This window comes from Nipponia nippon, unplaced genomic scaffold (assembly GCF_047370975.1).
Source record: "Nipponia nippon isolate SJK-2023a ecotype South Korea unplaced genomic scaffold, ASM4737097v1 scaffold_5, whole genome shotgun sequence".
Taxonomy (NCBI): Eukaryota; Metazoa; Chordata; class Aves; order Pelecaniformes; family Threskiornithidae; genus Nipponia; species Nipponia nippon.
The window spans coordinates 86,488,838-86,504,366 of record NW_028262369.1 but is presented as its reverse complement, the minus strand read 5'-3'; the positions used below and the strand labels follow the sequence as shown (position 1 = coordinate 86,504,366).

Here is a 15,529-nt window from a genome sequence, read left to right as displayed (position 1 = left end):
TAGGCACAATGATAGATGTTTCACACTCAATTAGCAGAATCCCCTTTTCCCCATCACCTTTATCTCCTGCTGTATTGACTATACCTTATTAATATTCCACTGTTATTTCACAAGTTACTAGAATATTTGTCCATCCAATCTGGTTTCTTTATCCAAATGAACCGGGTGTAAAAGTAAACTGACATCAAAAACTGAAATTAGTCAAACCCAGAAATTCTTCAAGCTTACATGACTAAGATTGGTAACATTTCTATCTCTGACACATTGTTTTCATGGCAACTAGATATGTGCTGAAAAGCCAAAACATTTAGAAGTCAAAGACTACTAAACCTTTAAAGCATGTGCATATATCAAATAGCTGTGAAGTCCTCCTTCTTTCAGACTAACTCTTAACCAGATCCTTCTATTACAGTGTTGTGTTCAGCTGCTTCCCGATAGATAAACTAAAAAAAAGAGAGCTCAGATGACTAAGCTTTGGAAAGCCAGATAAATGAGAATGAGAAACACTACAAATTTCTGAATGTTGAGTAAAATACTGCGTGACAGTCAATTAAATACTTCTTAAACAAAGCTAAAAAATAATTCAGCCTTCTCTACAGCATGCCTATGTGTTTTCAGCCTGGAAACAAAGTTTAGAATAAAAAGATTAAATGAAGCCAGCTTGCCAATGTCTTAACAGAACTATCTACAAAGTTACAAAAGAAAACTTTGTTAAATATCTACAACTGTGGTATACAGCTTTATTCATATTAATAATCTTAACATTACCAGAATTTAGAAAAAGAATATAATTAAGAATAATTTGCTCTAGAGAAGAGAGAAACATGGAAGTAGTTCACTATCCAGGCAGAAGAAAAATTATGGCTGTATTGTGACCTCCTTCTTCCTCTTCTACATTAAAAAAAGACATTAAATTAAGAAAAAAATCCAACCTCTTAGTAAGATGAAAAAGTATTCCTTCTATTTAGAACAGTCACTCTTAATGGTAAAACAGCAGCAGACCAAATCTGCACTTACCAAAGAAAGTGGCACTATCTTCTGAAATTCACCTTAGTTACTGAGTAACACTTTACAGTGTCACTTATCTCTATAGATCACATTCTGCACATTTTGTGAACAAAATTACTTTTGACACACAAGTTGGAGATAAATTTAGACACCATCAGTCTGACACACATATAATGAGAACTACGTAAAGAATTGTCTAATAAGGAATAATATTTAGTTAAATTGCACTTTAAAACAAGTATTGAACATTTGATACCTACAAAAGAAAGTATTCAAAAGTATTCTTCAAGCAACCATGATCTCAGCAGTACAGCTGTAACTATTACAGCCACTGAACATTACAACTGGATCTACTAGTTTCTACAGATGAATTATGAAGTGATTTACAAAGTTTCGGTCCTATGATATTTCCTTTCAATTAAATCGCATGAACTATTACAAACACTCACTTTCAAAGGAGTCCCTTCCTTAAGGTGATGAGCTGACAGCCCTTGTCAGAGAGTGGACTATAATGAATCACTATTGAAAGACCTACCAGGTGTCTAGGCTAGAACCAAAAACACCGTACAGGACAATCTAAAAACCCCTCATTTTTTTCCTAAGTCCTAATGAAAAAAAAAAAAACAAAAAACAAAAAAAACATTAAAAACAAAAAAAAGAGTTACTCTTTCTTATACCAACTGACAACGATCATGCCGTCTAGTAAATAGATGCAATAAAACAAGCAATATCCCTTTAAGGTATTATTTCATAAGCACAGACCTCAACATTTTACTCCAGACTTGTAACTATTAACATTTAGTTTTATTGTAACTACAATGTGATACTGACCCGCTCAAATGACACAGTTGGAGAAGGTGGCACAATATTGCAATGGCTTCTATTTGCTTCTCTTTACAACGACACAGAGCACAATGATGAACATGACTATGATTTATAAAATCATATTTATAAAACAGAGTCAACTTACAGGGTTATCAGTAGATTCATCAGCCAACTGTAAACCAAAGTAATCTCTCTCTGTCAAATCGAGATGCTTGAAGACTACATCCAATAGAACTTGTCCCTGATCATGTTTCTGCAGAGAACACATACATATATTGTTTAATGAACAAATATATAACCAGACACACAGACTTTAGGCAGGCAAAGCACATACATATCCTTTCAGATGTGCTCTAGCACCCTAAATTTTAAATATCACAGAGTGTATCCCAGGAGCACTATTTTTAAATGAGCTTCATCTCTCTTTTTGAAATGTATGTAAGGAATTATTATTTTTCCTCTTTTTTCTGACAGTAAGAATTTCTCACTTCTCAGCTAGCTATGTGTTTATTCCTGAAAGCCATTCATTAGCCAAATTTTATATTTAAAAGGAGTACTGAAAAAAAGCAAAGCAAAAAAAAAGGCCAGGATTTGTCAAAGAACTTTGTAGCCTTGTTTGGGTCACTGAATTTAAAAGTACAGGTCTGTATAAGTTATTCTTATTCTACTTGAAAATCTATTCCTGAATCTAAATGAACCAGCATATTGAAAATATTTCCTAAGTTAAATGGCATAGACAGCTGAAGCAGCCAAATATCTAACTGAGAAGTGTCATTTAAATGCATTCTCTCAAAGACAGTACTTCACTCTAAATGATCTAACTCAAATGAACTGAATAACAGTAACATTGCTTTACTGAGACAAGTGAATAAACTTGATTTCTACTACAGGGACAAATCTTACCCACAAAATGACATAAAAAGAATCTGTAGTTGTTGGTACCTAGCAATTTTTTGCCTAACCTGAAAATACTGCCAACACAGTAATTGAAACGCTGAGCATGCCGTTATGACAGGACTCAATAAATACATTTGGTGAAATCTGAAGGGAGTTTCCCAAAGAAGTTAAAGTGTCATAGCTGCTTGAAGTACAAAAGATGAGGAAAAATTCTGCAAGAACAACTGTCAAACAAAAACAAAAAGATGAAAGAGATGATTGATACATTTTCCACCCAGATTTTCCTACTCCTCTGGTGCCAAGCAAGCTTCTAAAAATCTTCTAGGTGTCAAGTATGGATTTGATACATCTTGCCTTGTTTACTGTAGGCAATATTTTTCAAGTTTTAAAACAAAAAACCTGCTCTTCTGCTCCCAAATGACCTCACTTCTCATAGAGATTATACAACAGTTTACTTTTACAGTCATTAAAACAGAAGTATAAACTAAAAGGTCAAAAGAAGGTGGCAAGAGTTTCATTAATATCCATATACGAGAAAAATCTACAAATCACATTCAGACATTTGTTAACATCTAAGAACATTCTATCAAAACTAATTTTTTTGTTCAGCTGAAATTACACTGAAGTTGAGCAAACTGTTCAAAACCATTTACTGGGGGCTAAAAACTCCAAGAAGCTTGATAATTTATTTCGTAATAATGAAAAAAATTAGAAAATAGTTATCAACAAATTATGCTTGAAATGATCCCAGCAGGACAATCATAACCATAGCTCTGCATATTTCAAGTTGAAATTGCATCAGGCATATATTTCAGGTCCTATATAAATTTGGCTAAGTTAAAAGTGATCTAAGAACTGCTATATTTAGTTTGAAAGAAGATCTTATTTTTAAAAAAAATCATACAGAGAAAATGAACAGTCAGTAGGAGCACCATTGTTAAAAAGTTCACTACTGAAAAATTTACTTTCCCATAACTAAAAACAAGCAAAGAAAAAATCCAGATGTTAACATAATAAATATACAACAGTATAAATGCATAAGGCAAATTTTATGTACAAGCCAGAAATAGTCATTTTCATTTTTACTAAATTAGCAGTTTCTGATATATTTTGAAATAAACCAGTAATCAGTACAATTTTTTCAGCAAATAAAACTAATTTTAAAATTACATAGCAACACTAATTGCTTCTTGGCATTTTTCCCCATACAGATTTAAATCAGAATTCAAACTAAGAACTTATGACCGTTACTGTCAGAAAATGGGAGACGTTTGGAACCCAAGTTTAGGCTTACATTTACTACAGCTGACATGTTACTTCTTCAAATAACACGCAGATATCAATTCTGTAGCTTTTTTCCAATCTAAACCTGAGAATTTATACTGTTTCTTAAATATCTGAATAGAAGTTTTCTAATGAAAAACTTAGAACTTGCTGATCAGTTTTAATTTAGTAATACAGAACATCATTTCATGACCGCAAGGAAGGTATTTGTCCTGCAACAGAGCAGCAAATTTGGTAAGAGAAGGCTAGTTTCAACATGAAGGATTTGTTTTGATCACAATGTTTTACTCTCAGTGCAAAATAAAGATAAGCATCTAGTAAAACCAGACCTCAGTTTAACCCATCTCTGATATTTATATAATGATGTTGCAGCTTGCCAGAGCAGGTGAAGGTCATAATCCTGCTTGCTGTGAAAGGTCCAAAATATTTGTAATACTATAATAACCATTGAATAGCTGCTATAAATTATAAGAAGTATGGTAACAAGTTTCTAATTTTGCTTTTTTTTTTTTTTTAATAAAAAAGCAAAACCAATAAATGTGGATTAGTGCAAAAAGAAGGTTGCTTTATTCCTACAGATAAAGTTAAACATTAATGTTTCCTCTTAAAACAGGGAATAATGGATAAATATATGAAAAATGGGAACTATCTAACATAAAACTGCAGGAGTTAGATACAAAACATATCAACATTTTTTCTGAATTGGAATATCAGAATGTTATGCATACTTCTTACTAGTCATTGCTGGAAGCAAAATGGCTAAGAAATTTTGGCCTGTCAGAACAAATTTGACATCAACACTAGACATCCATATATTAACTGCACTTTATGAAGTATCTATCATCTAGTGACTAACATCTATTAATCTCTGTTCACAGAATGATTGTTAGCTGTTTACAAACACCCATGTTTGAAAATTTAGGAAAACATCCACAACTACATACGTTTAATGCCTGCTGACCAAGTACCACCACAATCTTCCCAGTTTATACTACTGACATTCTGGTTTTGTTGCCAGTCTACAGAACTGGCCCTATCTACAGCAAACACCAGGAGATACTGCTGCCATGCCAGTCCAAACAAATCCGGACTTCTGATGAGAGAGGAATGGGATGGCAGGTCCCAGGCTTTCCTGGAGGGGGTCAGACAGCTCTGCTGCTCACAGGTCTGTGGGAGGCTGCACTGCTCCTTCACCAGTGACAACCCTGGAACCTCTCCTCGCGCAGCTCACCGCAATACTTGGGTTGCGACTCAAGCAAGCACATCCCCGAAGAGCCAGCGTTGTACTACTGTCTCCTTTCATTCTAAAGCTTATATGATCTTTGCAAAAAATTATCTTATTTTTAAAAAAGTTTCCAAGCAGGCTATTTATTTTTTTGGTCAAAGAAAAAAGGGAAGTAACTAAGTAGTGCTGAAGATCAAGTTATTGAAAATTTTAACTTCTAGAATTACAGGGGGGGTTGGTGTAGGGGTTTTTTTGTTTGTTTGTGTTATTTTACAGATTTTTAGATTTTACTTCTATTAGAGTGTAAATGCATTAACTTTGAGGAGAACTCTGAGATAATAAAGGCTCCAAATTGAAACGTTTGTCCATGACCGCTAACCCACTAGCCTTGTTCACAGAACAACTCATCCCATCTACCTTGACTTAAGTTTTCCCTCAAGTTTAGGGTGATCTCCATATCTACGTACTGGCTTTCAGGGAATACAGTTAAGTCAGCCTGCATGGAAAAGATACAATTTGAGGTATTTAAACAATTAATTATAACCAATTAAAGCAATTTGGTCTTGAAGAAGCAGGTTTACACTAATGCAAATCATCCTGATCACATTATTAACTCAAGTCAGCCTCATTTCTTCCGGCTACGCTTTCTATGAAGCGTGCTTTTCAGGGTCGAAGTAGGAATTCTTAATTTGGTAAGCAGAGCATTTTATAGAAAGGATTTCTACTTTTCAAACATATGCACAGGTTAGTTCTAACCGATTCTTCTGCCTTCAACCAAAATAACCTTTGTCTAGCTACAATCCACAGGGATTATTTGACGTGATTTGTTACGCTCTATACAAGGTAAGGCACAAAGAACACCTATTTTGCAGCAGATCAATGGAAAAGGCTGGTTAAAATGTGAACTTAGGACACGTCACATAAATTATCAAGAGACTTTGTCTGTGATCAGTACTTTTCTGTTGGAGAAGAAATAGCATTTGAGTACCTTTTTGTTAATACAGAGCTGCATACTCCAGATGATTAAGCTTTACAATTATTAGCATACAGAATACCTATAGCAATCACCAGGAGAAAAAAACCTTGCTAATTTATTTGATGTTATCTTTGTTCTTCCTATTTTGAAAACAATTCCATAAATATTTATTGCCAAGTATTGTGTCAACCACAATAAAGTAAAACACAGCTATAAACCCTGAAAACCTGTATACCATGTAGGTTAGCATATATTTGCTACGACTGAATATTTACTACTCCCTATTTTAGAAAAAAACAGATTGAGGCTAAGACCCGAGATCAAAAAGTTGAGCACCAAGGGACTTTTTATTCCCTAAACTCGGTTTTAATAGACAAACTGGCAGGCTGATCTATATAAGCAGTAAAGCGTGATCCATGCAACTAAAATATTTAGTACACTAGGGAGGTGGCGAGAACATATTACATAAATTTTTCTTGGGAGAGACAGAATAGATGTTTGAGGATTTATAACTGGTGATTCTATTCTAGACAGGCACTAGCATTCTCTAACAACATACAGCTTTTGAACACCTAGATCAAAAAGAAGCATAACCTCCCATACCTACTGTACAACAATTATTCCTTGTTTTAGCCAACTCTTATGAACAAACAAAAAAACTGCAAAACAGATATTTTAATGGAAAGCTCATGCACCTGAAAGCAGAGAACACAACATTTACATTTTCTCATGCACTTTTAATGCTTTGTCTCCAACTACATTCTGCACATACTGCTTTTTGGCAGGCAGTATAGACCTGTTAGCAAGGATGACAAGATAAGAGATATAGAAGAGCAGTGGAATATTGTAGAGAAAAAGGGAAAAGGTATGTAGGAGAAATTATCCCAGGAAGGAGATGAGGCCTGGTGTTGATAAATTAAAGTCTTTGGTCATCCCTCCCCCAGCTCCATCATCCAAAATTCACACCCTTAACTACTCATCGCTCCCGAAAAGTTAAATAGCTCCTCAAAGAACTACAAAAATGCCTTAAGAGAACATCCCAATACCTTCTATCTTGATTGATAAATCTAAAACAAATAACCACCAGTATGCCTCTAAATCTTAAGCCACTCAACACTGGATCCTTGCAATCTTTTGCTAGATAACAGAGATTTTGCTCCTCTGATAGGCAGCTGCAGGCTGCACAGGTTCTAACCACCCGATTACAGAACAAAGAAATGCAATCACTCTCATAAATCTTCCCTAAAACATTAAAATGCATCAATATCCTCACTAAACACTGGATATCAGAATCCAATATAATTACTGAGCATTACAAATTTTCAAATAGTCCAAATTAAACTTGTTCACACGGATTTGAGAACTGCTTCAGTTTCTCCCTCACTTCCCAGCTGAAGTCCCACAGCCTTATTTGATATCAAGGTACTTCTTCACTCCACTCGCTGAAGTTCAATTTTCTCTTGAAAAACTTTAATAATCATGCCACCTGTAACTTTTACCATCACATTATTCAACCTTTCTCCACATAAGTCATCAATTCTATAGCTTACAAAGTAAAAGCTAAATCCTCCTGCCCCAGGACACCCCACAGCTTCTTCTCCATTGAATTCTGGTTCTTCTCACATAAAGATCACTTTAAATGCTTTAATATTTTCTTCCGAGGTCCTTGCCTGTTGTTTGTGGGTTTTTTTCCTCAAGAAGTCAAAAGAAATGGTTGCACTTGTGTGAACATATGCACAAAATCATGAACATTTTCATTTTAACACCTTATCAAGGATTACAGATTAGAAAATCTGAAGAATAACCTGCTTTAAATTCCAGACTCATATCTAAAAGTTATTCACTTTTCCCAGTAACAGTCCTCAGCATTCAGCAACCAGCTTCCTATTTTCTTTCCTGCCATCCTCATTAGTGCATTAGAAGATGGTGAGTTTAAGCAAGGGAAATCACAGAACAAGAATATAATCGGAGAAAAGCAAAAAGCAAAGAGATACTTAAAGATAATAGCTGTAACCAAATATAAGCATACACATGATTGAACATAGTTACCTACACAGTCAAGAGAAGAGTTACCATTACACCTTACTCATGTTCAAAACGCAAAAACCAGAATGGAGTAAAGAAAAGCTCGCTTCTCATTCAACTCAGTGGCAAAACTTCCCTCCATTTCCACTATACAACTTTAGCCCATGAAGAAAATTACTAGAAATAAACTATGCTTTGTATATTCAATTTTGAAATTAAGATCTGTTAGCACTATAGAGGATGCCAGAATGACTAAGTTCACAGTGACTTAGTACATACATGTACAAGCATGCCTGCCTGAATGTAACTTCCCCTTCTAGCCATACAAGTCCAGCAAAGGAAAGCAAGCTTGGTGATATTGATTTGCAATAAGCAAATTACTTACGTTAACTCTGAAAGCTTGTACAGTGTTATCCAGGAGAAGAATGTTGCAGACCACCTCCGTATGCTGCCTGTCTCGTGCCAGCTCAGATGCTCGTACATTGTAGGTTCTGCCAGCAGGCAATCGGAAACGTGCGGTCATTACTGTCCACACACGGTCTTCAGGCAAAACAAAAATAAAATTAAAAAAGATCAAAAAGTGCAAATGCAAGAATGTCATACTTCAAAGAAAGGTCAACACACAGCAAGTCCATTGCTAAAAAACTCCATTACAGACAACAGAAAAATGAGTACTAAATTCGTGGTATCCAATAATGAAACAATGTCTTCCAAATTACAACACAATCTTATTCCAAAATACTCAGTCCTTTACTTTCTGTCCATTGTCCCCTCCCCTCCCTATTTTAAGGTTGTTTTGTGGTTTTGGTTTGTGTGGTTTTTGGTTTGGTTTGTTGGTTTTTTTGTGGGGTTTTTTTGGTTTTTTTTTGTTTTTTTTAAAAGATTCAGCACAGCATTTTCACTTCACAAAGCATTGTAATTGCTGGGCATCATGGCTACTAGGCTCCCAATATTAAAGCCAATTAAGTAATGAATTTCAGTACAAAACAGCAAAAAAAATGCTTACACAAAAAAGCTTTATAGAGAAAAAGCATGCAGAACAGAGATACAAAGATTTTGATACATTATTCTGCAAAGCTTGTACATTCACTGTATAATAATTAGACATGCAAATACACAGCAATAACAAAAACATTAGCTTTTTTTGTTTCTTTGTTTGTTTGTTTTTTAAATTACAACACAAGTAGATAAAGGTTTGTCAAACCACTGAATCTTCTGTCTAGGTCAATTTACATATTTAGTTTGGAAACCCAAACAATTCTTATGTCCAAATAAGGAACTGTGACCAACAGAAATCTACACTCTGCAATAAGTGCTGATAAATAAAATGCAAGAGTTGAAATGTGACTTTCACTTTTCAAAACTAAGATTGTAATGATTATAGAATCATAGAATCACCAAGGTTGGAAAAGACCCTTAAGATCATCGAGTCCAACCGTTAACCTAACGCTACCAAGTCCACCACTAAACCATGTCCTCGAGCACCACGTCTACCTGCCTTTTAAATACCTCCAGGGATGGAGACTCAACCACTGCCCTGGGCAGCCTGTTCCAGTGCCTGACTGCCCTTTCGGTGAAGAAGTTTTTCCTAATATCCAACCTAAACTTCCCCTGGCGCATCTCGAGGCCATTTCCTCTCATCCTATCACTCGTTACTTGGCAGAAGAGACCGACCCCCACCTTGCTACAACCTCCTTTCAGGTAGTTGTAGAGAGCAATAAGGTTTCCCCTCACCCTCCTCTTCTTCAGGCTAAACAACCCCAGCTCCCTCAGCCACTGCTGATAGGACTTGTGCTCCAGACCCTTCACCAACTTCATTGCCTTTCTTTGGACACGCTCCAGCACCTCCATGTCCTTCTTGTAGGGAGGGGCCCAAAACTGAACACAGTACTCAAGGTGCGGCCTCACCAGTGCCGAGTACAGGGGGACGGCCACCTCCCTGGTCCTGCTGGCCACACTATTCCTGATACAAGCCAGGATGCCATTGGCCCTCTTGGCCACCTGAGCACACTGCTGGCTCATGTTCAGGTGGCTGTGAACCAACACCCCCAGGTCCTTTTCCGCCAGACAGCTCTCCAGCCACTCCTCCCCAAGCCTGGAGCGTTGCATGGGGTTGTTGTTATCCCGCAACCCCAGTCCAGCGAACTACTTAGGTGCACACCTGATGCTATTAGCCCTATCCAACAATATAGTTACTTTCTTAAGTACTTCGCAAGATCAGGGCCTGTGATTTACTTAATTACACACTCAGCAAACTATTTCTACATCCTCTGACAAGGGCGTAAGCAAACAGAAAGTTTCATAACTTAAGCAGACAATGTATTGAGATAGAAAATTAAAATATCTTAAAAAGTAGTAAAAGAAAACAGATATTCTCAAAACTGAATATAAAATGATTGATTTTCCTTATTTTTTGAAAAATTATGAAGACTTCAAAAATGTTTACATGTTTGCTTCCTATTTTGAGAGGGGTGGGTGTGTACCATGATGAAAAAGGAGAATTTAGCAGAGGACAGCAAACATCCCAGCAGTGATTAGAGAGCTTGCCTGGATCATAAGAGATATCTGTGTTCCAATACACACAAATGAATAGAGGTAATAAGTAAAAGATTAATCCCCTCCTAAATAGTTAATAGCTTAGATACTTAGGCCCTCATGGGAAAGTGGAAGACCAAGATCCAAGCCACCTGTATCAGGAAGGGCCGGGAATTTGCAGTTTAACCTTCTTCCCACTGCCTGCAGTCAACCTCCTGAGCGACTGCCCTAAAAATCTGAGGTATTTTGCTTTTCTAGAGCACGCCTTCAGCTCTTTTAGCATGACCACACATCTCAGACATAAAAAAAAAAATCTTTCTGATGATAATCCATCCTTGCAAAATGTTCCAGTTTTGACTTAACCAGCATTTTCGGATTAAAAAGTACTTGTTTCCTTACCAGACAGCTTTTTTTTTTTGGCTACTCAGTCACTCTGGCTTCAGAACTGCAATGCTGTATTCATGCAGAATTACAGCAAGTTTATTTTTGTTTTGCTAAACCAGCATGACAAACTGAGAAAGGATAAAGATACCAGATAAACCCACCAACTGAAAGCTAAACTCATGAGTTTCTCTTAATGACAAAATGAAAAAATTGTGTCACAAACATTAAAACTCCAAAGTAAAGCTTAACGTGAAAGTACGCGTCTGACAACTCCTCATGAAGAGGCTGCTTTCGCTAGGCCTTCTACAAGTCTCAAAAATAAAAGGCAGAATAAAACCTTTAACAGAGAAGAACAGGTAACTGCCCCTCCACACCAGTGATCTGAGCCAACAACATAACATTTCACAAACAATATTTTATGTCACATAGACGCAATCTAAAAGTCAATCACCTTACTAGCCATAATGGCATAAAGATCAGCATCTTTATCAGTGCAGCTACACAACCAATAACCATAGCCAAGGCTTTAGAGAGGTATTTGCCTGTGAGCTGAATCAAAGAAGGTTTCAGACAAGCATGCAATTTGATTAAAAACAGTTTATCCATACCACAAAGACAACCCTTTGACAGGCATATTTTACGAGCATTTGCATAAGTGATAAATCAGCCAGGGCACAGTGAGGGTTATCTCAGAGTCCTTTCCCATGAATACAAACACCAGTGCACAAAGTAGGACTGTTTAGCCTCCGAGTAAATATTGCAGCCCTCACAAAACCATTTGGTAGTGACCTAGAAGGGTCTAACTCAACAATTCACAATTTTGCAGCAGAAAAAAAAAGACTTGTTAAAGGCCAGAAACCATCATGCTTTAAGGGAACAAAAAAGCAAATCTCACCTTTCCCTCCTGTTCTCTCCCCTATTTTTGTCTTATTTCCTGATCAAGACAAGACAATACTTCTTTCCTCATCACTGCCTTAACCTAGACAGAAAACTTCTGGGTTTCAAACAGAGCAACAAATTCATAAGAGTGAGCAAGGAGAAACTCTGCCCTCAGTGATCCTCAAAATCATTTAATACCAAGCAACCATTCACCGTGTCCTTCGATAGACCCAACCTGCAGACCCAGCAAGGTTCTCACTGTAACACAGTTGATCTTCAACCAAACAAAAACACTGAATAGTCGCAGACAGTGATTCAGTTGTTTCTCAATGTACATAAATGAAATGGTCAAATTCAAGAAAGAAGGCACTGTATAATAAGTTTGCTAAGGAAACAGGACCAGCTATATTGGATCAGAACAACACTTCATCTAGCTCAGAGACGTGAAGGGCAATGCCCTCTCACTCTCTTTAAGGAAGGAAGAAATGAATAGGACACACACGTAAAGATACTTCTCACAAACTCTTCCACAGTCTGGAGTTAAGCATCTTCCTGGTGTGGAGCTCATATCCACACCACGCTGGACATCGGTCATTCATGAATGTTTTCTTCATGGACTTGGGAAACCATGTTTCGAACTTCCAGGTTAGGCAATGAAGCATTATATTCCACGTCCCACATACAATACGTAGTGGCCTGAACAGCCATCTTGTATTAGACAAGTTTCCTCCACAAAACTAAGAGGCTTTTGCAACTACAGAATACAGTTTTACAACTAAGTGTAGTAACTGAAATCCTTAAATACTTCTACAAAATGGAAATATAACAGCCATGAAAGTAATAGAGAGGAAGGTGACAAAAGACAGACTATTTTCTGCAAACCACATTCAAAGTTATTCTTTCCCCACATGTCGGCAAAGAAACTATATAAGTATGTAGGGATTATGTTAAAACGCCTTCACCGTCCTCCTCTCTCAAATACACTCCTCCTTCTAAGATCTGCCAGGGGTATTACATATAACTGCTTTGTGGCCAATCATGTGTACACAACGCATATTTACACCTCTATCAGCATACGTACATACAAAAAGGATGCAGTAGTTAGGCACAGACAGGCCCTGCAATTACTGGTCTTACTGGGACACACTTGTTTTACAATATAATTGGCCCCGAACTGTATCCAATACCATCTCTACTACTCCTTTCTTCTGGAAATACATGCACCAAGAACACAGACAATATTATTTCTCCTGACCAGGTATTGCCATGCTTGCTATACATTTTGACAACATAATAGCAAAATAGTGAGATGGCTAGCTATTGCCTATGAGGTTATAAATCATAGCTATCAGCTATCTGATTTCCTAGCAAATGATGATATATAAAATGACAAAATTGATAAAAATTCAGCTACGCTGGTTGCAAACTTCTGAAACAAAAATATGTTATAGCTAAAGTTAGTATGGAACAAACAAAGGACTGACTTCAAGCTCCAAAGTAAACTCTGCAGCCCCAAAAGAAATAGGAGTAAAGACAAAAGGTGAGATTCAGCCAAAAAAAGTCTGAGAACAACTGGTTTAAGCAACAGGTTAACTTAAGCAAGGTACTACTAAGTGTGCATATCCATGCCATGACCACTTATGCTAAAAATCTTTCCATATATGCAAGTGGATTATTTAAATTGGATTTAAATCAGATTAATCTTTGCATATGAAGAAGGTTTCTGCTTATAGTTTTTCAGGGTCTTCTGCTAAGCATGTAATATTTAGACACGAATTAATAATCCAAAGCACGTGCTGCTACAGCAACTGGAGAAGGACAGAACTTGTGCAATGAAACTCCACTTACCTCTCAGGTCTGTGGAGAGAGTAAGTTGTACATTTCCTGCCTGAGCTCAGGTTTCAAGCGATGAAGCAATTCTAGGGAGTGTTCCCTATCAAAGGGCAGAACATTCCTGTGATACTGGCTTGGTTAGGGCATTAAAGAGCATATGGAAGCTTCACAAGTGAATTTTCGGCATCTTCTATTCTTTTATGTAAAAGTATACAGTAAAACGACAATTTGCTTGGGCTAACAATAAACTAACCAATTTTAAGCAGCTTAATAAATAAGCAGTTGGTTAAGAGGGTAATTAACTGAAAATTAATCTATCCAAGAGTGCAACTGATTGGCTGACTTGAAGTAGAGTTCTTTTAAAGAGAGTTTGCATCATGTACTGTACACGAAGACAACCACCTTAGCACAGTACGGTATGCACATGTGCATTAAAGGACATGAGAAATTTCATCTTTTGAAATGAATTGCTAGATTTCCATTTATTTAGAAGCTGGTACATTTAGCAACCCAGAAGGCATGTATTTCCATTATAGCTCACCTGCTGATTTGGGTCTAACATAGTGCATGAATTGCTACAAGAAGTGGAAAAGTAAGCCAGACTCATAGAAAAACCACATTCTTATAACACGATGTAGCTTGAATGCATTAAATAGATTACAGACCCCACGGTTACTAAAATTATCCAGACATTCCAATGGGGACACACACACACACACACGGACAAAACAATTAGAAGCAAAGAAAATTTTGAAGGTTTAAACAGACTAATACAACCTACTGCATTTCAAACAAGCACAAAGTTATATCTAGAACCCGTCTTCATATATGTTTACTGAAAACATGTTAATGAAACTATATTAAATGCTTTAACCGAAGCCAGTTCGAAAATGCTAAACATTAGTTGATTATGCACTATTTTGAGGGAAGTCCACATTAGTCCAACAAATAAAAATCCATACTTTTTATCTTTCAAAAATTTGTTTTGAAAGCTTTCAGCAATTCTGACGTAGCACACAGCTTCAGGATACTCCTTGTAAACAAAATTTGAGTAGAAATGCATTTTCATTTAAGTGAATCGACCCATGCACTACAATCCTGAACTAGTTCCAACAATTCATACTTCATTCATTTCTTCCTGCTTTCTGCTGACCAAACAATGGAAAGTATCCATAATTCTTCAAAGTTGACATGTAAACTTTGGGTCATTTCACTTTGTCATTACCAGGTGCAAAGGTTCAAGCTAGACTTCTAGCCAGGCAACAGCATCATTAATGATGCTGGGCTCTATCAAAATCTTCTGTTTCTTTTGTAAGTTTATTAGTTATCTATAATATATAAATTAATCAAATTCATTCTGCTTAAGAAAAATAATATACTCCTGTAAAGCTATCATATGGCCACTTGCACTGGAAAAGTGGGATACTGCATTTTTCCTGTTGACAAACTGGGAGTTACAGTGACTACAGACTGTAACTACAAGCACAATTCCTTTAGTGCTACTACATTCCCAGAGAGTTGTCAAAAGAGAGCACTAGATACAAGGAGACATTGGCACTGGAAGTTAGGAAGGTAGTTTCCAAAACCTCAGCAACTTCTCTGCACTGGTGGGTAATCAAATTGTCCTCTTGTTAGCGCAGGTATCTGCATGGGGCTGG

General features: G+C 36.6%; 1 protein-coding gene across 2 annotated transcripts in view; it reads right to left on the bottom strand.

Moving 5' to 3' along the window:
- Positions 1-15,529, bottom strand: part of PTPN4 (protein tyrosine phosphatase non-receptor type 4) — a 120,831-nt gene that overhangs the window by 67,629 nt on the left and 37,673 nt on the right. For both annotated transcript variants that reach the window (XR_015699233.1, XM_087734358.1), the window contains exons 2-3: positions 8,626-8,780; positions 1,979-2,086 (exon numbers count right to left, since the gene is read on the bottom strand). Coding sequence is in view for 1 of the 2 variants with exons in the window: in XM_087734358.1 (XP_087590484.1) it covers positions 1,979-2,086; positions 8,626-8,763 (246 nt within the window). In the remaining variant the exon portion in view is untranslated. The remainder of the gene's footprint in view (positions 1-1,978; positions 2,087-8,625; positions 8,781-15,529) is intronic.